The sequence below is a fragment of the Thunnus albacares genome, chromosome 12 (assembly GCF_914725855.1).
Source record: "Thunnus albacares chromosome 12, fThuAlb1.1, whole genome shotgun sequence".
Lineage (NCBI taxonomy): Eukaryota > Metazoa > Chordata > Actinopteri > Scombriformes > Scombridae > Thunnus > Thunnus albacares.
The window spans coordinates 25,897,481-25,924,659 of NC_058117.1; the positions used below are offsets into that span (position 1 = coordinate 25,897,481).

Here is a 27,179-nt window from a genome sequence, read left to right on the forward strand (position 1 = left end):
GATGTTCCCTCCTCAGATTTTCTCATTATAACACTTTTAAGAGGCCTGAGTCGGGTCAGAAAAGTGTTTTCAACGTAAATGTTTATATTCCTTCGCTCCTGTTTTAATTAAACATCTCATGACTGCTCCGATTTAACTCGTGACTCCTCGAAGGTCGCGACCCCCACAAAAATTCAACCCGTAATTGCTTTCTATTGCAGCAACAAGTCTTCTGTCAGAACAGGAGATAAATGTCATTTTTTTTGGCTTACATAGCTACTGCTCTTTTGATTTTTCTAGGTCAGTTCAGCTGCTCCGGTCGGCTCAAACTCACGCACTGGAGAGCAGCTGCACAGTAGTCAAATCCCCACACCAGCTAAGATAAATCTGAGTGGGAGGTAAATAAAAATCGCTTTGTCCCTGAAGCTGAACACACTACCCATTAGCGAGTGAATGTAACACCCAGCTGCTGTCCTTTCTTCAGGCGTTGAGAGTTTGCAACTTTATTAATGTAAAGCACAGCGCTGCTGAAAAAAGAAACTTATTTGTAGAGCCACACAATCCCAAGATAAATAAATTGTTTAAATAAAGACACAGTAAGTAAACTGGGTGTTTCTGCAGAGGACTTTCATAAAGCTCTCTATTTAATACACACGATGTGGCGCAGTATAAACAGATAAGCTGTGTACAGGCCTACAGGAGGATGTTGAGACTGGGTTTGGCATTAACTCTGTAGCAGGACAAGACAGATATGGAGAGTTACTATATCTCTACCTCATATCTTCATCCTTCTTAGCTCTATTGGCTCAACAGAGCTGGATCGAGATAACGGGCGTCAAGATGTAAACATCCATCTGCGGTGATACTGTCTTCAAAGCCTCTTGTGGTGTGTTTAGCCATTTATTTCTAAGAGATACAACTTGAGGAGCAGCAGATAGGCTAATCTCGTCTGAGTGCGGTTTGGGCAGTACCACCAAATCATACCATAACAGCTCTAGTTACATGTTAACTGACAAATCCGCCAGATCTCTTTAGCTAATTTCCATATTGAGATCCACCCAGCTTGAAAACGAGAATGCATTTTAATACCAGTTGTAAATGCAAAGACCCGTGGATTGGATTTCATTATCTAGATAATATATTGTTATGACCCGACTCAAGCGGCCACAAGAAAAGGGAAACACACCATGTCAATGTTTAACAAAAGATATGTTTATTAACACAAATTAACCAGATTAGACCAGAAACTAACTAAATATTCACAATATGGAATGTGGAAATCGGTAGAGTCAGTGTTGTGTGATGTGCGTGAGTGGAGGATGTGTGTGTGTGGGTGTGTTGTAGGTTGCAAAACAAAACATAAAAATAAACTAAAACATAATAACTGAACCAAACCAGGGAGAGAGTGGCAGCAAGTCCGGGAGAGAGTGAGCTGTGCTGCAACCAGGACTTAAATAACCTGGGAGGGTGTTGCCTGCTGTGCTAATAATCACCTGCACAAGTAAACAAGCAGGTGAATCACACAGCAAGACAAAGACAACACCAGAGGTCATCACCTCCTCCGCCCCCACCCCTGAAGACGGAATCCCTGCAAATTCCTCTAATAGGAAAAAAACAAAACATAAACCCGACTTAAGACCCACTCCACCCCTGACCCGCCTCCACAACCAGGTACCTGAAAAGACTTTAAGAAGGTGATGTTACTACCAAGTGTAAATGGGGTCTATAATGCATGTCAGGCTAAAAAGAAGGGATTTTAAAGACTTTTTCCACCTGGCAGCAGGGTTTAATAGCCCAGCATGCATGCATTAGATAATAACATTAAATAGTCCACAGAAAGCTACACACAGCATGCTTCTTCTTCCTAAGTCACATCTCATTGCATTATGTGTCCTGAGCAGTGACCACACCTGTCCCCTAGCTACCCTCTTACATAATCACCTAAACACACACACATATACAGCACATACACGCCAGCTGTCCTTAGAGCGGATACCCATTTCCTCCAGCCCCCATCCAACCACCACGCAGGAGAATTAGCGTCATTAGCTGCGACCAGTCAGGTAGATGGAATTAGAGGATTAATCATTCGGTCGAGGCCGTCAGCTGCCCGGCTGCCCTGTATTCCCTCGGGCCCTGTGGCCTCGAATAATAACGTCACCGATCATACAAGGCTGAGTCATCTCTTGAGAATATTACACAGACGTTTTCTAGCATTTATTATAAAAGCATGTGTCATTGTGGGCAAAGCTTCAAACCCAGAGAGTGAAAATATTTCCTTGAGCACACTGAAGCCTGCTTACTGTACGTGGTTTAAGTGCGTGTGGTTACAAATGTCAAGAAAGTGTCTGAAAAACCAACAGTGTTGTTACAAATTAAGATTTCCTCTGCTTAGAAAGGGTGACCGCGGGCTCAGTCATCATATCTCAGTCTGCAGGGAATACCCCTCGTCCCCCCCCCCCCCCCACTGTGGAGAGGTCAGAGCAGAGCAGCATCCAGACAGCTGCTGCTCCAGACTCACAGGCATATGGTCATACACTCTGGAATCTAAAAAAACACACACACACACATCTGGAAAAGTACATTTCCTTTTTTACATTTGGGCAGTGCCAACACTAATCACTTTTCTCTGTCTGTGTCAGTCGCGCTCTCGTGTACTTTTGTATATTTAGTCACGCAATCCAGTCGACTGTACCCACTCCCTACAGAGAATGAGGTTATTAAAAGCACATCATGCCCTGTTGGAAAATGTGATGTATTGCTTTAAATCATTGGAGGGAGAGACGTTATTATTTTGCGTCAGTTTGTTCCATTATCAAGATGATTTATCACAAGTTCAGGTGAGTCTAAAGGGGCTGAAAGAATGTCAAGAGATATATTTAAAGGTGCAGTAAGTAGAATTTAGTGGCATCTAGTGGAACAGACATCATGAAGATAGGACTCAAATTTAGTTTTAAACATCCTTTTTATTTTGCAAAGCTGGTCTCAGGATTTATGCTTTTCTGAAAGTCCTCAAAATGACTTTACTTGAGGAAACTTGTAAAAAGATTTTCTATTTTGTTTGTGATGACAGGGCCCGAGTTCACAGGAGGCAGACAGAGAGCAGCAGTCAGACGTCTGTCTCAGAGTCAGCGGGGATTCAGATCCAAAACAGCCCTGCGTTAAAGCATGGAGCTGGGTCGGTGGTGGTATGTTGTTCAAGGTACTGGTGAGACAGTGAAATATGATCCAGGAAGTCCAGTTGGACCAACATATGAATGCGTTTAAAGGCTTCTCAGATGTCAAAACACATTACAGGAGTTTAACAGACAGGATTTTACAGCTCTGGAAAGTTATCGCAGCAGAAACTATTTTATCTTCGCTCACAACAATCACGAGGTCAACAGTGGAAACACGGTGTCACGTTACAAAATAATCTCGCCTTGCCGGATGATGTCATGCATCAAAAGTTGAGCCTGGTTCAACTTTCTGCTGGAAGACGGCGTTGTTTCGCCGAAAACCTTTGCATCGGCAACCTCGCCGCATCAGCTGACCGCTCCCATTCAAATCAATGATAGTGTTTTTTCACGCAGAGCTCAAGACAGTCTGACATGAGCTGGATGCACAATGCAGTGTTGTCCAGCCAAAAACCTGAACCTGGCTCAACCGTAACTTGGCATCATCCAGCAAGGAGGTGGCCAATCAAACACACGCAAGATTACTTTGTAATGTGAACGCTGTGATTGTTGCAAAATATAAGATAAATGCCCATGTGTTAACTTTCTAGAGCTGCTGTGAACTGTTTTAGTGTCTGAAACACCTTTATACTAATGGATCAATTATTCCAACTGCACTTCCTGGATCGTATTTATTTGCGTGACCGGTACCTGAAACAACACACCCCCACCACACAGCCTGTTGCATTTTATCAATGCAGGCCTGTTTTCAGTCTAAACACACAGAGCTGCAGCATGATGATGAAGAATTGTGTGCCGACCAGTTAATGAGGCTTATATTTGATAAACTTCTGCTTAGAGATGATTTAAAAAATGAGATACTGGGAGGAAAACAGTTCCTTCTAATAGATTTTATTTTGATACACAATCAGACCCAGCTGCATTATAATTTGATTGACACAAAGTACCTGTAGTTGTACCTTGTACCTGCACCATAAGCATATAAAGGTTGACATTTTTCCATTATATTTCAGTAAATGACGACGTAACTTGCATGCACACAACCCATCAGAAGTCATGTAACATTTACATCTTCGTACAGCTTCTCTCCCATCCTCCTTTACTTTCTTTGTTACTTTCTCTCCCTCCCGCTGTTTCTTACATTTGACCCATTTGCAGCTCGTGTAGAGACACGAGTAGATCAGAGCTAGATTCGGAACAAGACCAGGATTCCTCTGTGGACCCGCCGCTCTGACAGACAGCGGGGATGCAAACGCTGAAGTGGGATTATGTAAAAGAGGACATCGTACATCTCTTCTCTCTGATCTGTAACTGTGTTGCCTTCCCTGTCCCACAAAGAACATTGATGTTCTATTAAACCTTTTCTTTTCTTCTCCAACTCCAAACAGATTATTGCATATGTAGATCACACAACCGCAAAGAAAATAGAATTGTTATCGCTGTATCAAACACACCCACAATGTATTAGAGTTAACAGGGGCCATGCACAACACAGCTGTTGAGCCAGAGTTAGCTATAGAGCTAATTTACATATGTGGTCCCTGCAGACCAACAGGCCAAAACCTAAAAATGTTTCATTTACTGTCACATATGACGAAGAAGAGCAGCAAATCCTCACATTTGAGAAGATGAAACCAGAGAATATTTGGCCTTTTTGCTTGAAAAATGACAGAAATGATTATTTGATTATCAGAATAGCAGGGCTGACCCGGATGCTTCGAAGCTTCATTCGATGCCGTGGTATTGGAACGGCAAAATAGCAGCAGCTTCAGCGCTAACTGGACGCAGATCAGCAAAATACTGGCAAATTCTCAGACACACTCTCTTATTTATGCAATATTAGTATTCATCTGATTTCGGTCGGTGTTAAAGAATCGAAATTGAAGAGTTGAATTGAAACTTTCTGAATCAAAATGTAATCGAATACAGAGATTATTGTTAATATCCAGCCTGAGTCGCAGCTCTAAATCAATTGCATTCAACACCATCCATAGCTTATTTAAAATAATGTTGTTTCCCCCTTATTTAAATTGCTCTAATCTTGAGTAATGCACAATGTGTTTAAAATGCTTTCATAGTCAATTCAGAGGACAAACTAAACTCAGCCTTTTGTCAGCGATGTGCTTTTTTCTCTCCTTTTTATTCCTCTTTTTGTGTTTGTTTTTCTCCTCCTGAGATTTTATTCAACAATGTAAAACGCCCTCTTATTGCACAATTCAAACGTATCTCCTCGTTGTGTTCGGCCTTTGTCACACTGGGCCGTGTTATGAATTAATGTGTGAATAAGTGGATGTTGTCCAAAAATAGATAGTTTAGTTTCTGTTGTAAGAGTTGATAGTTAGTTTCCTCATTTAAATATGGACGTATCAGCCTGATAAGTGCTCTGTGTTATTTTGGGTCAGCCCGACTCCTCCCTGACTTCAGCGCTGAGCCTCATGAGGTCGGTCAGGGAACAAACTCACCTCAGGCTATTCGCTGCAGCCACTGTTTTCCCCTCTGTTGCATTGTCTGCTCTTTTTCTCTTGTTGAATGTAATTGCACCACTGTTGCGTAATAGAACTGGGTGGTGCCGGTGTTTCAAGGCCTTCTTGTGTTGTCTTGTAGTGTGTTTTGTCCTCTTTTGGCTTTTCTTCCTTGTTATTTCATTTCAGTCAGATTTAGTGAGATTACCTCAGACCACACTCAGAGAGCCACCAGGCTGTAATGGGCATCTGTTTTACAAGCTTGAGGTTTTTCAAGGTCTGTTTTTGGACTCAAAGTCATTCAGTCCTGATAATGTTTTGTCTTTTTGTGTGGTTAATTTACTGCACGCTGACTATTTCTTTTCCTCTCTCACACACACACACTCAGTCCTTCCCCTAGAAAATGTAGAGACTCTGACAAAAAGAAACTACAAATAAAAACAGTAGATCTGCAAACTTATATAAAAAATAGAAATCATGCAGCAATAAATTCATTTCCCCTCATCTAACTCACACCTCTAAGTGTATTACAGCATCTGTGACATCTGTGGCTTTTTTTTCTCCCTTGTTTACAACACTAATATGATCTCCTTACTTCCTGTTTCGATCAGGTGCCGTCACACCTCTTGGCTGGTTTCACTGGTCACTTGTCTCATGTTCAGCTGTTAGTGTAGCTGCTTATCTCGGACACACCCAACAACAACTTCAGCTTTTTTTCACCACAAGCCTTGATTCAAACCACATCAGAAAAAGAATAAAGAACTGACAGTGATTTAAAAGAAACACCATCACATATTAAGAATAACAATGCACCACGTCTGTTTTTGAAGCTACATTTTCCCCATTTTTGTTCCTAGAAGGATTTCTTTAAAATTCAATGTGAAATAGCTTTGAACAAGTATTGTTAACAGTATAAATCTTAAATGTTACACTGAGCCTTTTGCCTAAACATGAATAAAACCGTCTGTTTGCTTTTCTTGCTGTGTTTATGTTGGTGTTTCTTCTTGTCTGACATGCTACAGTGGCTCAGCAATGCTGTCAAAATTATGATAGCTGTCTCTGGCAGACACATTGTGATGTATAAGCTGTATGTACAGTAGACTTCCTGCATCAGTATCAAATTTTATACCCTCCAGCAATGTCGTCCAGATTCAAAATTAGTTAGAAAAGTGACCCGGTGCTGCTTTTTGCTGACTTATTCAAGGATCAAACCTCTGTCACATGTGAAAGAAAATAATTGAATTTCTGCCTCTGTCAGCTATAGTGACATTGCAGCCAAAGAAGGAAATATAATGAACATTTCTTTGTTATGTTGTGCAATATAGCGGTTGACCTCAATCATATCAGCCTCACTAACATACATACAACGTTGCACACTCAGTGTAACAAAATACTGAATGGACAAGGGAGTGCAAGAGAGGTGTGTGTTATAGGGTTGAGATTAGGGTTATGGTTAGATTAGGGTTATGGTTAGGGTAAGGAAATGAATGCAAATCTTTGTAAGTAAACCAAAAGTGACTTAATTAAACCTTGTGTATGTGTTTGTATGTTTGTGTTTGTGGGCATGTCTGTACATGTGCGTACTTGCACACGTGTGTTTATTTGTCAAACCCATGTACTTAAAGGTTGTCATAGAAGTGTGTGTGTGTATGTTTATGAGTGTGTGTGTGTATGTTTTGTGTTTGCATGGCCCAGCTCCCTGCGGTATGCAGCTGAGCAGGTTCGTCTGTGTCAAACAGAAAAAGAGGTTGGGAGAGAGAGGAGGTGAAAGCGTGGAATCCCGCCTCCATCGCTGGCCCGTCCCTTTAACACTTCACAAAGTTTGTTGTCAGGCTGCCACCTAAAGGGCACTGCTGCCTGCACCTTTAGTCTGCTGTGACTTTCTCTCTGCTGTTGAGAAGAATAGACTTCTCACTGAGAGATGTCACCGTCAATGAGAGCTCTGCCTCTACTTATAGTCGGACGACTAGTTAGCTTCAGAAATCCTGCATCGATCTGTGACTCCTTTCTGTGAGGTATCAGGTGATGAAGGCTAGACAGCCAAGTCGTGTTGACTATGACTGTGCAATAGTTGTTTAGTCTATGAAATGTCTTCACAAACTTTGCGCCAAAAAGAAAGAACATGACAAATGCAGATCAGAATTTCCTGAAGCACAAGTCAGAATCTTCAAATGTTCTGTCTGACTAACAGTCCAAAACCAAAGGAAATTAAATTTCCAGTGATGCAGAACAGAAAAAATGCAAATCCTCACATTTGAGAAGCTCCAAATAGCAAATGGTTGGCATTTTTATTTATAAATGACTGAAAGGTTTCATTGATTATCAAAATGGTTAGCGATTTGTTTTCTGACAATTAACTAATTAATTAATCAACTAATCATTTTAGCATTAAACACATATATAGAGTGCAGGTTGTAGTATGTATTTCCTCAAGTTTAGATGTTTCCCAGTAGCTTGTTTTATTGTGTGTGTATGCCGTGCAGATGGCTATCAGAGGTGTTGACATCCTTACTGTCAACTTAAGCTGGTTAAAAACTGCTCAGTATATCATTATAATTCATAATAATAATAATAGTACATAATATATTTCATTAAACCTTTAAACGGTAGTATAGAAGTGATGATGGTCAAAAGATCAGTTGGTTAATTAACTGAAAACATTTGCTGGTTCCAGCAAAGTAAAAATATTCACTGCTTTTCTCTCTTATCATTGTAAATTGAGTACATTTTAGGGGATGTAACTGTCAGACAATAAGCAATCTGAAGACAAGAAGTTGAACCAGCTGATCCAACAGCCAACGAAACAGCAACTGAAACCGCAACTGAAACAAACTAGCAGACAAAGCAACCATAACTTATTTCTAACACGAACAACAACTTAAATAAATGCATAAAACAAACACGTTGTTCTAAATCTTACACCATCCCGGTCTAAATATAAACTATATGATGCTAAAGCATCTGCGGCCGTTTCTGTCTAATATTAGCTCTGATGCATTCGCTGCCTGAAGCTGAAGTCTTCTCTCTATCTCTGTTTCACTCAGTCTGTCTTTCTGGCTGTGATGTGGTTTATCTCCGGTTGAAGAACACTGGACCGGTTCATTATTATTCCACTGCAGAGCTGCAGGCAGTGCAGATAAGACTATGCAGGTCTTCTGTTTGGAATTGGCAGCGTCACTCTCCGTCGTGCCTTCTCATTCTCTACCCATTAACCCCTCGCTCCGGCCTGAAATAGGAAATTACGAGCACGCTGCAATCAAAGCTGTTAATTGGCTGCTGCAGCGCTGTACGCCCTCAGTGTTTCTGTCACCAGACTGTACAGTATGTGTTGTTATAGTTGCAGCTGACTTCTTGGTGTGATTGAGGCTCTAATGATCAGTGCTGTGAGGGTTCAGACTGTGTAAATATCAGTTCAGCTAGAGGTCTTGAACTTATGACCGTCTCTGAGCTGAGCTGTAAGAGTATCTGTAGAAATTAAAAACCAAACAGCAGTTAGAGAGTTTTACAATCACTCTTTAAGGAGCTCCTTGATCCTCACCATCAGCTTTCGTTTGCTCATGTCATCACCATTAGAGGTTTGTCCCTAATTGCAAAGGAGACGCTGGTTGTGGAACTGTGTTTAACTACAGTAATGCAGGAAGTCATTTGAAAGTTTTATTTTAAGGCTACTTGTTTCTTTCATCACAGAGAAATACTGAAGTCTCCTGCATAATCAAATGATACTATAGCTTTGTATTATGGCCGTCAGTTATAATATTTCAACTTCATTTATGAGAAGTCCCCTTTTTTTCTGTCACTTTGGTATTGCAAACTGCTCTCCAACAGCTGACGCAAATCAGAGCTTAGGTACATTCTGAACACTTTCTTGTGAAAACAAAAAATTGCACCATGTTTTTTTTTTGGTGCATCAAGAGATGTTACCTAACTGGCTTCCTAATTCCTCTTAAACTGACCCAGAATGTGAAAGTGAACTGATTAAAACCGCTGAATGTTTTTATCAGGTTTTCCAGCTGTTATAGAGCAAGTGACCATGTTCTGTCCTTCATTCCTTCTGCTATCAGGCTGCTAAATGCCAACAGTAGTTATTTTAAATGAACGACACATTCGTTTAACCTATGTGAACTATTTTATCCTTGTTTGCTTTCTGCTGTTTCCTTGCGTAAGCCTGCATTTACAGGGTGACCTGAGGGTAGCATAGTGTTGCTGAATGATTCATTCCTTAAATTTATGTGAATTACTTGTTGTTTTGTTGGCTTTCTACTGGTTCCTTGTGTAAGCCTGCATATACGGGGCGACTCGAGGGTGCCAGAGTGTGTTTGCTGTTACCCATGTGCTGATCTGTTGTCTCTGACGTGTTGCTGCCTGCCTGTGAGTTGTTCTTGTGTGTGGTCTGGGTAGGCTGTACAACTGAATTGCCCTTCTGGGATAAATAACGTCGTCTGCAGATGAATCTGAATAAGAAGTGTAGGCTTTAGCTCGCTGTTAGAAGCACACGCAACAGGTTTTTGAGCTCCTCAGGAGTTGTGGCTAGCATCTCCCCCTTAACTTTTTTTATGTTCACAAGCTTGTACATTTCACTTTTTATCAAAGAATTAGTTTTTAATGCATTTGTATGATTCCACTGGGAGAATTTCATGCCCATCCAAACTTATGAAGTGCTTCAACTGTCACATAACATTGTCTATGTCTAAAATGAACAAGACATTAGATTCTGAAACCCCGGATGTTGTAAATAATTCCTCCCACTTTGCGACTCCGTAGTACACAGCAACCACTTGTCCACCTGGCGACCTTTACTTAAAGCACAGTGTGTTTTCAGAGAGAGAGCAGCTTTGTCGGTGTAAGAGGTCAACCTCGTAATGTCCCACTGTGGTTCGGTGGTTTTAGAGCTCAGTATTGATTAGATGGTCAGTCTGTTCACACCAGATGTCCAGCACCAGCTGCTCAGGGATATATAACGGAGTTAAGACACTCTCTGTGCATTTTTAATGAGCCAACCTGGCAGTGCAGCCTTTAGTTACATAAAGGGCGCTGTTATTGACGAAGAGCATATTGCCGCTGTCATCGGAAGACCTTTCTGCAGTTTTAGGGATTCAGTTGAAAACCAATACGTAAGAGTTCTGAAGACAGTCTGATGATAAAGTTGCTTGCGGTTAAGTTGCCATTTGAAGATATTGAGTTGCATCCATGTATGTCTCAATTGCTTCTGTACTTAAAAACCTTCTTAAACCGTCTTTCTTTTTCATCCACAACTTCCTCTCCCTTTATTGAAATCGGTTAATCAGTTGAGAGAGAGCAGATTGCGTAGTATTAGGTGTGAGCAGGTATTTTTATCACACACTGATAACACTTGCACAGGTTTGCTTGGGACTGGAAAGTTTGGCGCCTACGTATACAATCAGGTGCTTAATAATCTTAGAAAATATTAAATCCATATGATGCTGTGACAGAAAGGTAATTAAACATCTCATAGCATGTCAGTTTTGTGGGGGTTTCCTCGCTTTTAAGTGGAAGTTCCATTTCAGACTCGAGAGGAAGACGTGGTTTTGTGGCCGACACTGAAGTGGGATACTATCCAACTGGCTTCTTAACGGTCGATTGACTACCAGGACTTCCTCTTTGACAGATCCACGCACTAAATCACATGTTTGCACAGCGTTATACAGGAAGACCACAGAGCAGTGTCGCCAGTGTGGAACTGTAAAGGAGGAAAATCACAATGGCAATGCCCCGTTTGAGAAATTTTCTTCGATCTATATCACTACACGAAGATGACGATGATGTGTTTACTAGTTGCTCACCGCCGGAGGTAAAATGTTATATATATATATATTTTTAATTATTCAGCACGACTGTTAAGCTGCACTTTGCTTCACAGTCTGCAGTTCTGCAGAGTAGCAGTACAGAGCTTTCTAGTAAAACTACAGTCTTTGACTTTGGAGGTCTTGTGCTTTGCATTTGCAAAGAAAGTTTCCCTGTTTTGTCTCAGCTTTCCAACCAGGAACTGTCAAAAGCTGACTTCTCGAGTTAAAAAAACAGGTAGAAAAAACTACTGTAAATACATGTATATTATGTATAATATATGCACTCTGCACCTTGACTTTGTAGTGCTTTGATACTGTATTGAACAGCGCCGCTCCTCCTAGTCCACTGAATATTCGATTCTCATGAGTACCTCCAGCTGTTTGCTCGACTCCTGCATATTTCATCCCTATTGATCCCCCCCCGTGCAATAAAAACATCACAGAGCCAGTGTTAAGAGCCACGGGGCACCGGCATTATTTATGACTCTCTCTCTCTGCCCTGTCGCTGCACACAGCCAGACAGCTTCTTTGTAATGTCAGCATGAAATAATCATGACAAGCAGCCCATTGACTGGATCAGTCGCGCGTCAGGGTTTTTGAAGACGGATGTTCTGTCATTAGAGCTGTGGAGATGTTGTAGTTAGACTCAACACAGGACTGGTCTATTTGTCAACTTTGCCAATAGTGCTGTAGTTCATAACCACATCCACTAGACTTTTTTTTTTTTTTACTCGTTATTAACCCAAGATATTTCAAATATATTGACACCTGCAAATTGTAGTTGGACACCTGCCAAACTGGTAAAGGAGACCATCCCAATCTTACCAGCTACAGCCTACAGACATTTGGTTTTCTGTCCATTTCTGCAGAGTTGGAATTTTTTCAGAGGTTTTTCTTTGTTTCTTGTTCAAATAAAAATAGCAACTGAAAATCTAATCTGAATAGACCAGAATCTAAAATGAGATTATTTTTTTTTCTTAAAAAAGGAAATTGACAAAGTAATTATAGTTTTCTATCAATCTGTACTGAAGGTATTCATTTACAAAAGATATTGTTATTAAAATGGTTATCATCACCTGTTGTTGAGATGAAAGTTAATAATAGAGTAGTCAGTTGACGCGTAATTAATTGTTTTCAAGCAAAAATGCAAAAACATTTAACGGTAACAGCTTCTCAAATGTTAGGATTTGTTGTTTTTTCTTGTCTTATATTGTAGTAAACTGAACATTTTTGGGTTTTTTTTTGACTGTTAGTCAAACAAAAAAGAGCAATTTGAAGATCTGAAAGGCTTTGGGAAATTGTGATGGGCGTTAAGGCTGGTGATTTTCTATATTTTTCTTATTATCAATAAATCTCACGTGCAGAGACGAACCAACAATGAATTCATCTACTTACAAGTAAGTGTATCCAAAGCCTGATATATGATGTTCCTCTGTGCCGTGGACCTCCGTTGTGATCCAGAAACTATTTAAAAAAACATGTCAGTGAGCGGAGAATGACAATCTTATCGCTGCTCCTAAACAAATTATGGTAGTCGTTGTCTCCGGGGCGACAAAGCATGTCACCGGGGCAGCGGTGTGCCTCATTGACTGTTTTGTTGATTATTGTTTCATAGTGAATGTTCATCATGATCATCATCACGTACATAGCAACCAGTTTAACACCCAAAAAGTACTTGCACAATTTGATGTACAAATAAGAGGATCTATATTTCGACATTTTCCAGAATACTTGTATCTTTTAGCTTTTTTTTCTGTAGGAAATATTTCCACATTGTTCACAGCTGTAAGAATGAGCCTGAACACACTGTCCACCCAATATCCAGGATGCATCTTGATAGTCAGTTTTACTTCCTTATTTCTACCTGACACGGGTCCCTGCAACTCTCAGTTATATAACAACAGCAACTTCCTTCCCCCTGTCCTCCTCTGAGTTCATTTGATGCATTGGCTCCTTTATGACCAACGAATGTCAGCTTGAACTGCTGCTTCTTATTTCTCTCATGACCTTTCAGCCGTTTCCCTTTTGCACCGATGCAGCTCAATGAGTAGAGTAAAGCACATGCACGCTTTAAAACTTCAGTTGATTGACACCATGAGGAGAAACCTGGCATTAACAGTGTGGGGGTTGAGGTGTTTGTATGTTCTAACGGTATTTAAAAGTGCTCAAGCTTCCTCACGCAGCCGTTGATTTACACTCTGAAAGCTGTGAATTTCCTACATCACGGCCTGTCACTCGCAGTCCGGGAAGTTTTTAAGTTTTCTTTCCGATTATATAACAGACTTGTATCCACTCACAGATTACTCACACATCCACCTCTCTCTCGTCTTTCTTTCTCTCCCCCCCCAACAGACGGTATCTTCGTCAGGCCAGGGTCGCTCCGAGTCGCCCGTCTACACCAACCTCCAGGAACTGAAGATCACCCAGTCCAACCTGCCCCCTCTGCCCACCAGCTCCCCCCTCCACGTGCTGGGAGACTGGGAGACTTACAAAGACCAGAACGGCAGGCACTTCTACTACAACCGCTCCACCCAGGAAAGGACCTGGAAGCCGCCCCGGGCCAGAGACACCAGCAGCGGGAACTCCAGAGGAGACAGCCACAGCGCGGGAGAGAGCTCTGAGGTAGGGACCACATACAGAGAGCTCAACCAGACACACATATTATTGTCCTTCTCTCTTAGATATATAAATAAATATATGGAATAAATCAACAATGTGGCTGGTAACTTATCATAACAACACCAGTATAAAGCCAATTATGAGCCAATAAAAACAATCACTCTGGTTTAAGAGGCTGTTAGTCGGCTGCCTGGACGGTCATACAAGAGGAGTGAACTCCAAATCATTTCTTTTGAAGAGCAGTTAACTTATTCTAACGTCAGAAAGTGAGAATACACAACAAGGTCAGATGTGTCGCACACTGGGGTCAAACTTTTCAGAAGCGGCTGTCTTCGAAGGTGGAGAGAGAAACTGGTCATCAGGGTTGGTAGTCACGGTTACTAGAGATTAAAACACAAGAAACAGAAAATAAAATACAGCTTTTACAAGTAACACACACACACACACACAGGTAGATCAATTCCTTGTTTGTGTTTAATAGCAGCTGGGACTTTGAAAAAGGTGAAGTAGAGTTCAAAAGTTTATTCTGGTTTAAATCTCACTTCTCCTTGTCCCATCAAAAAACGTGGCTCGAATAGAAGCGCTGACAGCGTAGAATGTTGGAATTTGAGGAATGTAAAGAAAATAGTTTGCGAATTTGACATCTGGTCACTGCAGAAAGCAGGTGTATGGGTCTGAACGTCAGTTTCAGGAAGTTGTTTGAGTCAGACTGTCTCCTCTCTGAACATCTGAAACACAAGCTTTTCATTGCTTTCAGACTGCCTCAGCTGCTCTTTTTTTAGACAGCAAGAACGGGCCCTTAACCTTTGCTCTAGAATTAAAAGCTGAGCGCTGAGTTTATTAGAGAGCCGACGTTTTGGTTCGTCAGGCATCAATATGAACAGTATGAAGCAAAAACACCAGAGGCAATGTCTGCAACAAGTAATCTAAAAGGGAACCAAATCACCAACCTGAAACAATTACAGCAATAATTGTTTAAAAACATCCTTAAAATGAAATGAAGACAAATTTCATGAACCGTAGAATAAAAAAAAAGAATAGAAAACAGTGTCTAATAGCTAAATTGAAAGTTTTACCCCTGAGCATATCAGTGAATTTGCGTTTGTAATGTAAAAACTGTTGACACTCTGAACTCAAACTGGTTACTACAAAACACACTTGCTGACTTGTACTCAGCCGGTGTCGGAGCATCATGAGTCAGAGCTGCTTAACATCAGAGACGTATATTAAATAAATAGCAACACAGCACGCACGCTAGCATTCATCTAATATTATGACTGTCTTATGATTAACAACACTGTACATGCAGACACAGTTGTTGTTCCTTCAGCTCTGACAGATTGTTATTGGATATTTGAGTTGTTATAGTGAAAAGTAGCTGCACGCACAGCTCCAAATCTTGAACACAGTATCAGGTGCACAGTTGTAGCAAGAATCAAAACAAACAAAACACCAGCGCTCACGGATCTATAATCTTCTTATTTTATTGTGGACACAAAACATGTCAGGAAAAAATACATCTCAGAGAAAATGAAACTTTTTTTTTTCTTCCTCTCTTACTGACATGCAGCTTGTTAATACACCAACATCAGAATATTTTTCTCTTGATTTAAAAACACATGTGGCCTTTTTTTTAACACATATATTGCACCAGTCACAGTTTTGATATATGTTTTAATGACCGACTCTCACACAAACACACACGTTTTGACATATCAGATTAGCCTGAATCAATTAGGGAGTCATCTCTGGTTTCGAGTCAGCTGTACAACACTGCCACCTACAGACAAAAAGTAGTCCCTGTCACTTCATTTGCTCTGTGTCACACTGCAGCAGCCTCCTTTTTAGATTTACTGTACAAAATCAAGCATGAGAAATGGTGATTTTTTTTTTTTGTCTCTGATGGGTCTTTTGGTTCTCTGTACTGCTCTGTGTATTAAATTGGTGGGTTTTGGGTGCATGATTCCTCTCCTCTGTAACTCCATGGTGAAAGATCTTTTTTTTCTTTTCTCTCTTCTCTCTCTCTCTTTCTCTTTCCACTAACGGTTAGACCACTCCTCTCTCGCTATCGCCGTCTTTCCTCCCCTTCCTCTCGCTCTCCATCGGTCGTCTCCAGCCTCTGTCGTCGGAGGACACCTGCTTCAGTACCTACTCTAGCCAATCAGACAGTCAGTATGGCTCGCCGCCGCGTGGCTGGTCAGAGGAGATGGACGAGCACGGCCACACGCTGTACGTCAGCGACTATACTAATGAGAAGGTACGGCTGCACTGAACTGATCTCTGCTGGCTCTTTAATGTCGTGGTTTCTGGAGCTGCGTGAGGGAAGCGGGCTCATTTGTGGTGAATTATTCTGCTAATAGTGCAATACTCAGATGTTTCCTCTTCCACATTGATTAGGCAGTGTTGTGCAATCACAGCATGAGAATAGTTTCCTCTATTAGAGAAATTATGACTGTACAGAACAGTTTTTCCTGCCATTTCCTCATAAGGCACACACAGCTATTTCCTCAGTATCCAGAAATGAATTATCTTTGTTATCTGAAACATTAGATGAGATGTGAAAGTGATGATGTTTGTGCTCTTGGTGCATACAGTTTAATTTACTCAAACAGACATGGACATATGACAAAATGTATATTTTATCAGAGGATTAAACTTCCTTAAACTTAAAAGTTGTTGCACACATACTTTTGTGTTTCTGATGTCTGTGTGTGTGTGTGTGTGTGTGTGTGTGTGTGTGTGTGTGTGTGTGTGTGTGTGTGTGTGTGTGTGTGCGCACGCACCACCAGTGGTTAAAACATGTTGATGACCAGGGCAGACCTTATTACTACAGTGCAGACGGCTCCAGGTCAGAATGGGAGTTGCCAAAGGTAAGAGTCTGAAGCAATCCTTTCAACTTATTGAATGTATTTTCTACAAAATTCGAAGCACTTGATAGATAATTAAGCTGTAATGATCAGCTTTGCATGCTGGAGATAGGGGTAACTGCAGATCAATGTCCAAAAATAATGTGACGCCTCCTCAGTGAACTGCTTATAGCCTGCTCAGTTATCAGTGTGGTTGGTTAAGAAGGGAACACCAAGTAAGTCTGAGTGCAACACAGCTACATATAATGATTACTTTAATTATTAATTAAGCGTTTAATGTATAAAATGTAAAAAAAAAAAAACTTGTGAATATCACCAGTTCTCAGAGTCTGAAGTGACATTGATGTTGCTTGTTTTGTCCCGACCAACAGTCCAAACCCCAAAGATATTCAGTTTACTTTCATAGAGGACTAAAGAAACCAGAAAATATTCACATTTAAGAAGTTGCAACGAGAGAATTTTTGGCTTTTTTTCTCTTAAAGGACTCAAAACAATTAATTGTTTTCTGTCGATCGACTAATGTAAAATTTAGGCTGAATCAGGTTTAACTCAGAGTGAACACTGATTCCCGTTCCCTCCCTCCAGTACAACCACTCCCCTCCACAGCCATCCGCAGACGCTCCAAAGAGTCGCAGTCTGGACAGGAAAAACGCGGAGCCCATCGTCCTGACCAAGTGGAGACACAGCGCCTACGTCCAAGAGCCAAGCGACAAGGTCTGATACCCGAGTTCACAACGATTAAAGATCAGCTTCACTATCAAATGTTTCATATCACTTCTAGCAAAAAATAACCCCCTGTGAAAATGCTAATAGAAAAGCACAGAAAATCTTACAACCCATTTCTTTCACACTTGCCAGTTGTGCTCAATCTTTCCTCTTTACATATGTATCCACTTGAGTGACGTGAGTCCAGACTTTCAGTTGTAGACTTGGTTGTTTTACAGCGGATGCGCAAAACCAGGCGTTTCCGTTCAGGCTCTGCCCGTCTACACCCGTACAAACACCAAGTCAGTAGCCTGTCCATCACCTCCCACAGACCAATCAGAGCCCTGAATCCAAACAGACAATCACCTGGAATGAACGAATGAATGAATGAACGAATCACACAACAGGAATAATGAGTAAATCCCTATCTTCATCAACAAATACAACCGTTTTTCTCACCTGATTCACTGAATTGATTAACCTGCTCATTTGACATTCAATCATGAACATGATGAACTTGTATATTGAAGAGTTTGCCACAATGACAACACTGATCGATTTACTTTGAAAATACTAATTACCTAAAGATGACGCAGTTTTCAGTAGCGGCCTTCTGAGAAACACCTGCTTCCACATCTCGTTAATAATCCATTTGTGCCTCCTGGACATCACAGGGGCACTCGATACACTTTAAAGCGTTATGATCTCACCGCTAATTGCCATCACACTCTTTCAGCTGACCGTGTCTTCTTAACCTTGCACAATCTTCTCATTAACCTTCCTGTTGTTCACTGATGTGACAGTGTGTTTTTCATCCCTTTCTCCTCACTAGGATGCACCGTTGGGCCCCAAGCCCCCTTCTCCTGACTCTGACTCCTGCCCTTCGTCTCCCAAGCCCCCCACCTCTGTTAGTACTCCCCCCACCACCAACGCCACCACCGCCCACCAGGCTCTGCCCTGATTGAAGGCAGTGACACATATTGCAGTGTATTGCAGGGTTCCTACACAGGAAATATATGTTTCTGTATATTCAACAAAAAACAAATTTCAATCTCGCATATTCTATATTTGTTACAGGAAATTTATTTTATCTGAAAGGAATCTTGAGTCTGTGTAGAAACCCTGTTAATATTCAGTGCTTATGGCTTCCGATACCTGATGTATGGCTTGGCCTTGTTAAATCAACGAGGAGTCTTTTCTTGCCGAGGAACATTTAGATAAATTGTTGGCTTTGTTTCTGGGTTAATTGATCATCTGTGTTGCCCTAAAAATGTCCCTGTGTGTCACAAAAAAAATGAAAGATCACTGGCTAAAATCTGTAAAAGTAGCTCAACCCAGAATCCCCTGGTCTACTTTTACATTTTCTAATTTATTTGTCCTTTGTCCTTTGTCTGTCCATGCACATATTTGTGTTTAGCCGCTTTCCTGAATGGGAATAATAACAATAGGACTCTTTTTTTTTTTTTTTTTTTTCCCTCGAGCTGAAAGTGGTGATTGTGTCGGTGGCGGGGAATCGTCTGGTGGTGGTGTGTTTTTTAAATGGAGCTGCTTTCTGTCGCAGGATACATGCATAATGTTTCCCAATATTAATTTTTGATAGCAGCTTCTTCTCCAGTGATCCTGCTGTGGTTGTCAATGGTTTGTGGGATTGATGCCTATACTTGTTGTAATACTTGTTTTTCTCCGCAGCCGTCTGAAAAGTGCGGCGTTCTGAATGTGACAAAGATAACAGAGAACGGCAAGAAAGTTCGGTGAGTTGAACAGTATCTATAGCTGAAACTAGACCAATGTTGACATTTGACAGTGTTATGTTGAGTTAGTTTTGCTTTAAGCTAGATGTATTTGTTTGGTTCTGTTTATGTTTCCCCATTTTCCCTACCAGTTATAATCAAAAAGTTGTTACAAGAGAAGCATCATATCTAAACATTGAAGGATATGGCTGGCGATCATTTTCTTATTGTCAACAAATCTCATGTGCAGAGTCAAACCAACAATGAACTCATCCTGCTTACTTATAGTACAGTATTACCTGGTGACAGTACTGTGTGTGTATCCAAAGTCTGATATATCTTATTCCTTATTGTGCAGTAGACCTCTGTCATCCAGAAACTATTAGAGACACGTCACACTGCTGCACGGGGTGACATGTTCCTCGGCCACGAAGACTTTTGGTCACGTTAGCTTGTTTAGAAACAGCTTTAACCCTAATAACAAAAATCATGTTTTCACTCTCTGGAGAGTTGTTCTGTGTAACCAAGCATTTGATGCCGATTCTCGACACAGTTTTTTTTAAACCTGGTGCCACAGACACAATGTGGTCTTTACCCAAAAAGAAATTGGAGTTTGATACCCGACCTTACTACTGAGTAAATAAATTAGAAGGTTTATACAGATTTACTCACAGTATTTGTGGAATATGTGTTGCAGGAAGAACTGGACTTCCTCCTGGACAGTTCTGCAAGGATCCAACTTGCTGTTTGCCAAAGGCCAGGGAGGCGGGACCAGCTGGGTGAGTGACAGAGACCTTTGATTGTTAAAAGAGGACAATAAGATCTTGTCTAGACAAATGCGCATGCAGTAGAAATAGTATTTTATTAACATAGATGGATGAATGTCATCTCTGCATTGTTGTGCTGCTCTCTTGCATTATAAAGCTTTCTCCAGTGACTTCTTTAATCCACCGAAATCTCTTAGATTATCTTAAAACAGCTTAGAAGTCTTATTATCTCAGCAGTGTCAGTTTAAATTACTTCCATAAAGACATGTACATCTGTGTCGTTTTCATTCTTTAGTTTGTATGCTCACTTTGTGTTGCCTGTGCCTAAAACTTTAGATTATGGGCTTTAGGGAGTTGGGGTTGAATTTTCTCTCTTCTCGATGTTTCCTTTTTCCTTCTCTTTCCATGTTTCTCTTAATACCTCCATCTCTTCACCCTCGGCTTCACCCACACACCCTCCTTTTTCTTCATCCCCATCCCCGTCCATCCCTCCATGCAGCCATACTACCACAGTGGCTCCTTCTCTGAATTGCTCCTGTCACTGTTGAGTAACTGGAGGCCAACGGCTAAGAAACGTCCCGCTGTCTCCTATGGCTGCTCTGGGCCCAGCCGAGCCTCCTCTGTATGTGCTTCCTCCTTCCTTATGTGTGCTCCCCTCTCCTCCTCCTCCTCCTCCTCCTCCTCCTCTGCATGCCACCTCCTCCCTCCTGTCTGTCATGCTCTGATCCCAACCCCCTCTGTGTGTTATCAGTCACTGGCATGAGGCAACGATTAGGGACAATGGTGCAGTTCTTTGCAAAATCATTAAAAATTTCGGAACAGGCATCTTTATTTTGCTTTAGAGGCATTTAGCTGATGATTTACCAGGAGAGATAAGTTGGAGTACATTAAACACATTGTGGAAATGGAGAAATCATAAAGTTGAGGCATTGATCAGGATACATCAGATCTTTCATGGGTGTTGTGCTTTCTGATTGGCCATCACATGGACAGAGCATGACACAAGCAGGATTGCATTCAAGTTTGCATGTGTGTGGTCTGAAGTAGGATGATTATGTAAAATTCAAACAGCTCTCATGCTTAAGTGGAACTTCAGTTATTATTCTACAAAGTAAAATATATATATATATTATATATATATAAAATTATTATATATATATAAAATATATATATATATATATATATATATATATATATATATATATATATATATATATATATATATATATATATATATATATAATATAATATATATATATATATATATAAAATATATATATAATATTTTTAACGTTGCATCCAGTCTTAGTGTGTTAAAGGACATGGCTGGCTATAGATACGGCTCAATTTTTTCTATATTTTCCTTATTTTCAACAAATGTGCAAAGACAAATCAACAATTAATTGATCTACTGAAAGGTATTGTGTGTGTATCCAAAGCCTGATATATCTCATTCCTCTGTGCTATAGAGCGCCACTGTTATTATAAATTATAAATTATTAATTATATTATAACAGTGAGCCACACTGTTGACTGGGTGACATGTTCTTTGTACACAAAGAGTTTGAGCATGTTAGTTTGTTTAGAAACGGCTCCAAAAACTAATAACAGCGATCATGTTTTCAGTCTCCGGAGAGTAGTTCCGTGTAAGGTAGACACTGAGCATGTGCAGGAACATGGTTCTGTGTACAGAGTCTTGCTAGCTTGTTGTGCTACATATCATAACCACCTGACTTTGTACTGAAGCTCTTTGAAAACTTTACAATGTAGCACAAAGTCAAGAGGTTGTTATATGTAGTGGACAACAACAGAGGTCTACAGCACAGTAAGGAATAAGATATATCAGGCTTTGGACACACACACAATACTTGTAAGTAGGATGAGTTCATTGTTGGTTTGGTTCTGCACATGAGATTTGTTGACGAAAGAAATAAAATCGCCAGCCAAATCATATAACTAATTTTGTATTGAGCTGTTAAAATAAAGGCAATGGTGGTGATGTTGTAGGAATCCTACATTTAACATGCCTCATTCTGCAGCAACAAATGACAGATGACCAACCCATGCTTACTGTAGTTAGTTAGTTAGATAAGTGTTAAAAAATCTAGGAATATATGTGCCTACATGTGCACCGTTATCAAAGTAGAATAATGTTTCTGACTTTCACAAATTGTTTTGTTGAACATTTAAGGCTGAACACATGTAAATGATTTGAATAGCTCCTCTGTATGTTAATCTGCTTTCCTTCGATTCTCTCTCTCTCTCTCTCTCTCTCTCTCTCTCTCTGTCCAGTTTGGAGGCAGTCAGTCCAAACCAGAGTTCACCGTGGATGTGAGGGGCGGCTCGGTGGAATGGGCTTCCAAGGACAAATCCAGCAAGAAGCATGTTATAGAGGTGAGGGAGAGTTTATTCGTCCTACCTCGATCTTCTGTTTGTTTCGAATCTACATTTATGCCATTTGTATAATAAAAGAAAGCACTGCAATATCTCAAATACAAAGGAGAGCATCCTTCAAGTGTAGTTTCATTACAGTAACTCACTGGTCCTCATGTCTGAACAGGAAAATGAAAAATGTTTCTGCCTTCAAACACAAAATTTGGCAATAAATATGTGAAAATGACTTTTCATTCCAACTGTTAACACACCGAACAAACACTATTTTTTTAGTTGATAAACTAACTGATATGGACAATGCACAGTGAACCAGAACTCAATCACATTTAGTTAATGAGTGCTGCGTTCACATACACACACTCGTCTCATGACACTGATGGCTTAGACCACAATATTGACACATTAGGTCTTTTTTTTGATGAGCTGATGATTGGAATTGATTATATTGTGTCTCTAATCCGGTCGCAGCTAAAGACTCGGCAGGGCACGGAGCTGCTGATCCAGTCGGAAAACGACAGCCTCATCAACGACTGGTACCGAACGCTGCAGGATACCATCAGCACCCATGTGAGGACCAACAGCTTCGGATTTAAGATCAGATCAGAAAATATGGATGTCTGCAATGAGAAGACTTGTTGTGCGGCTTAAAGGAAGATTCCCAGTCACTAGTCAATAGGGAGGAGGGTTTGGGGTCGAGCCAGATATTTGAGAAGAGAGTGGATTGTCAGTTACCTTTTATACTGCGGGCATTTTAATTTTTAATGTTAATTGATTAAATTACATATTTTAGGACAGATGTCCTTGAACTCAGCAGCATCTCCACCTGAACACCAGCTGCTCATTTTCAGCACTGCAGGCAAACTTAGAAAACAAACAGAAGTGTGATAAACACAGAGCTTACAAGACACTAAACATAAGTCACTTTACAAAGGACAATGAAATACTAAATGAATTTCATCCTCGACAACATCAGGATCACAAAAAACACTAAAAATATGTGATATTTGCAGGGTAATGGAAGAAGGAAATTTGGACTTTGTCATCTGTTATTTATCCAGCCCTACTAAAAACACTGAAAGTAAAACTAAAACATTTGTGAAAAAGCTAAAAGTGCTAAAGTTTCCTTGAAAATGAAATGAACTTTGAAGGGAATAATTTTATTCCTATTGGATATCTGAAAATTACCTGCTTGCAAATTGAATACTCACTCAATCTGTCGTCAATGTCATCAACAACATGAAACAGTGAGAACACTTAGAAATTGTAATATTGATTAACCACATAAAATACAGGATAAAATCAATAAAGCTTAAGTATCTAATCTGTAATTAAATCTATTAAGAAAGCATTATCCTAGCAATCAAATGATACACTTATATATAATCCACTGATATCAAATAAATCAAATGCAATAACAGGTGTGACTTCCCATAAAAGGTTTATTATTCCCATAATAAACTAATGAAACTATTCTAAACACATGAAAAGTTAACCATTTTAGTGGCATTTCTGACCAGTTCAGACACTCATTGTATATAAAAAATAAGAGAGGAGGAGAGTGACTCAAAGGAATGCAGTTTCTCCCAAAATTTACGACTTAAGAGATGAGAACGAGCCGCAGAAAGGAGGGAGTCTGTTTGTGTCTGACAAGAAAAACAAAGTCATTCGTTTCTAAAACTGTTCATTTTCTCTCTGTGACTGGTGGTGAGAAGGCTGCGTGTTTAGTCCTGTCCAATGTTTTCTTGACATCCATATGCCTTTAGGTCATTGGGTCCATGTGTGAGTGTGTGTGTGTGTTAGGCCAAAAGATGTCATAATGTTTTTGAAAGAATTAAAATTTTCTTCTTATATTCCTGGTTTTATTATCCTACATTATTTAAAAGTTAAGTAAAGCAAAAGTTGAATATCACTGTCATCAGTTTAGCTTCATTTTATTTGTCTTCACGTGTTTATTATGTTGTTATTTATTTTTCTGCACTGAAAGTCCAAAGGTGCATGTGGAGGTATTTACAACCAGTTGTATCTTATTTCCTTATCTGTGTGTGTGTGTGTGTGTGTGTGTGTGTGTGTGTGTGTGTGTGTGTCTTAGGCGTGGGAGTCTGATGAGGCCATAGAAGAAGACATGCCTGAGTCACCTGGTGTGGAGAAACATGACAAAGAGAAAGAACACAGAGACTCCAAGAAAGGCAGAGGTCTGTGTGATGTTTAATGCTGTTAAACAGACAAACATATCAAATAAACACATATCATGTTTGAGGTATTTAGCGAGTAAAGTACTACATACAAGTTTGGGTGAATTGATCATAAATCATCAGTTCCTCGACAGCGTCACGTGTGATACTTCTACTATAAAAACAACTGCTTATCAGCTTAAGTCCCCAAACACATCCTGTTGCCGTCATGCCGATCAGCGTGCTGAGACGAGTGGTGGACAACACTGTCTTTTCCCATCTCTCCTTTCCAGCCATGAAGACCTCGACCAGCATGGACGCCTCCGACAACAAGAAGACCAGACACAAGCTGAAGAAGTTCCTCACCCGCCGTCCGACCCTGCAGGCCGTCAGAGACAAGGGATACATCAAAGGTACCAGAGAAAAACATCACCTCTGCTCACATTTCAGTATATACAGTATGCTCTGTGTCTACGGTTTTCTTGAGATTCCTGGAAAAAATTTTGAGTTTTTAGTTGAATAATCTAGAAATAACAGAGTTTTACTAACAGATTACTTTACAGAAATATAGGAGAAAGTATTTAAGACACAGGTTAGGTTCAGATATATTTGTGGTATAAGCTAGTGGTTTTTCTATTTTTAACAACAGAAAGCAACACTTTGACTTTATGAATAAATTAAATTTACAGCTTGATATAAATCTATTTGCTTTAAACTTGTATATTATTCCCGCAACAGGCCAGTTTGCCAACAGGAAGCATGACAAGTAAACGTTTGTAATTCTATAATAATAATTTGTTTCTTTAAGCTTTTAGCCTAAATGACATTTTAAAGAACCCGCAGAAAGAAACGTTTCCTTTCTTCTATCTCTAATAAATAAGTCGAGGACTTTGGACTGCTTCGTGACTGTGTTTTTGTTTTCTATGTGACCTCAGATCAGGTGTTTGGCTGCAGTCTCTCCAGTCTGTGTCACAGGGAGAACAGCACAGTGCCCATCTTTGTCAAGACATGCATCGACCATGTGGAGAACAACGGTGGGTTCTGATCTCAGTCACTTTACCAGACTCGAATTAAGAGAAAACTATTTTCTAGTTTCTTATAACCTGCATATAGTAAAGGGAGGACGTGGTTTACAGCACCTGATAACACAGGTAATTTCAGATAAGTTGTCAGTCACTGTAAAGTTGTTTACTTTTACTGTATGTTTTTGTTTTGGAGGATTCAGCTCTTACTGAAATGATCAATGCTTTCCTTCCATGATCCCCTGCAGGTCTGTGTGTGGACGGGCTGTACAGAGTCAGTGGAAACCTCGCTGTCATACAAAAACTACGTTTTGCTGTCAATCATGGTACGTTTCTGTCCTCTGTAAAAGCTTCTCCTCATTATTTTTGAAAGAAAAGACTGAAAAGCTATTTAAAAGTATTCTGACTTTAATGTTTTGGGAGTTTCTTGCGGTCATGTAAGTTGTTATAAGGGTTTAGAGTATTCTGTGTGTGTCCAGATGAGAAGGTGAACCTGGCAGACGGGAAGTGGGAGGACATCCATGTGACCACTGGAGCTTTAAAGATGTACTTCAGAGAGCTGCCGGAGCCTCTCTTCACCTACGCTCTCTTCCACGACTTTGTCAGCGGCATCAGTGCGTAACTAACACACACACACACACACACACACACACACACACACACACACACAGTTAGATAAGATTATTTTCATTATCCATTAATTGGTGATTATTTTCCTGATTGATGGACTAAACATAACACAGTTTTCCAAAGGCCAAGGTGACGCCCATTATCCAAATGAATCAGCAATTTTTTTTTCTTAAAAAGTGACTAAGAGATTAATCAGTTATCTAAATACTTGGCGATTCATTTTATGTCTAAATAATTGTTGCAGCTCTACACACGTCACATAATTATCTGTAGATTGGACAAGAAAGTCTTTTGTTGATGCATTTACTCACATAATGAATTGTTGTTAATGTCTGTATCACTATCACTTTAACCCAGGAACTCCAGAAGATTTTTCAGAGAATTAAGGATGAAGAATTTTAAGCTAAATACAAGAAGATTTGAATTTTTGTTCTCTAGTTAAATAACTTTGCGTGGGGAACCTATGAAACCCCCTTCATGGACCTCTGAGGTGTCCAGATCCTGCTTAAAAAAATCTTCTACCTGGAGAATAAGTATATCTGGATCAAGGAGAGTTGATTGCAAATGCTCTGCAATCTCACAAACATTAGCATCAAAGTATCCTTTCCCAAACATTGCATCAGTAAACCAACAGAAGACTGCTGTTGCTTTTAGCAAGCTGCCAAGTCTCTGACTTTTCCTGTTTTTGTTTTCTGTTCTGCAGAGAATCCAGACTACAAGCAGCGAGTTCAGGCCATCAAAGAGCTGGTCAGACAGCTGCCAAAGCCCAACCACGACACCATGCAGGCTCTCTTCAAACACCTCCGAAAGTAAGAAGAAAACATCATTTTGTTTTTAACGTTTTATTGATGTC

General features: G+C 40.2%; 1 protein-coding gene across 7 annotated transcripts in view; it reads left to right on the forward strand.

Annotated features, from left to right (window-relative positions):
- LOC122993075 (rho GTPase-activating protein 12-like) overlaps positions 1-27,179 on the forward strand; it is a 69,386-nt gene that overhangs the window by 36,473 nt on the left and 5,734 nt on the right. For 3 of the 7 annotated variants that reach the window (XM_044366936.1, XM_044366935.1, XM_044366941.1), the window contains 15 exons: positions 13,774-14,043; positions 16,091-16,297; positions 16,830-16,910; positions 17,493-17,621; positions 18,445-18,519; positions 19,302-19,363; positions 20,040-20,121; positions 22,402-22,503; positions 22,972-23,070; positions 24,593-24,695; positions 24,968-25,087; positions 25,610-25,708; positions 25,945-26,022; positions 26,176-26,310; positions 27,030-27,135. In XM_044366936.1, the coding sequence (XP_044222871.1) occupies positions 13,774-14,043; positions 16,091-16,297; positions 16,830-16,910; positions 17,493-17,621; positions 18,445-18,519; positions 19,302-19,363; positions 20,040-20,121; positions 22,402-22,503; positions 22,972-23,070; positions 24,593-24,695; positions 24,968-25,087; positions 25,610-25,708; positions 25,945-26,022; positions 26,176-26,310; positions 27,030-27,135 (1,748 nt within the window). Of the gene's footprint in view, positions 1-11,321; positions 11,427-13,773; positions 14,044-16,090; positions 16,298-16,829; positions 16,911-17,492; positions 17,622-18,444; positions 18,520-19,301; positions 19,364-20,039; positions 20,122-22,401; positions 22,504-22,971; positions 23,071-24,592; positions 24,696-24,967; positions 25,088-25,609; positions 25,709-25,944; positions 26,023-26,175; positions 26,311-27,029; positions 27,136-27,179 lie in introns of those variants that run through there. The other 4 variants (XM_044366940.1, XM_044366938.1, XM_044366937.1 and 1 more) reach the window with 4 other exon arrangements.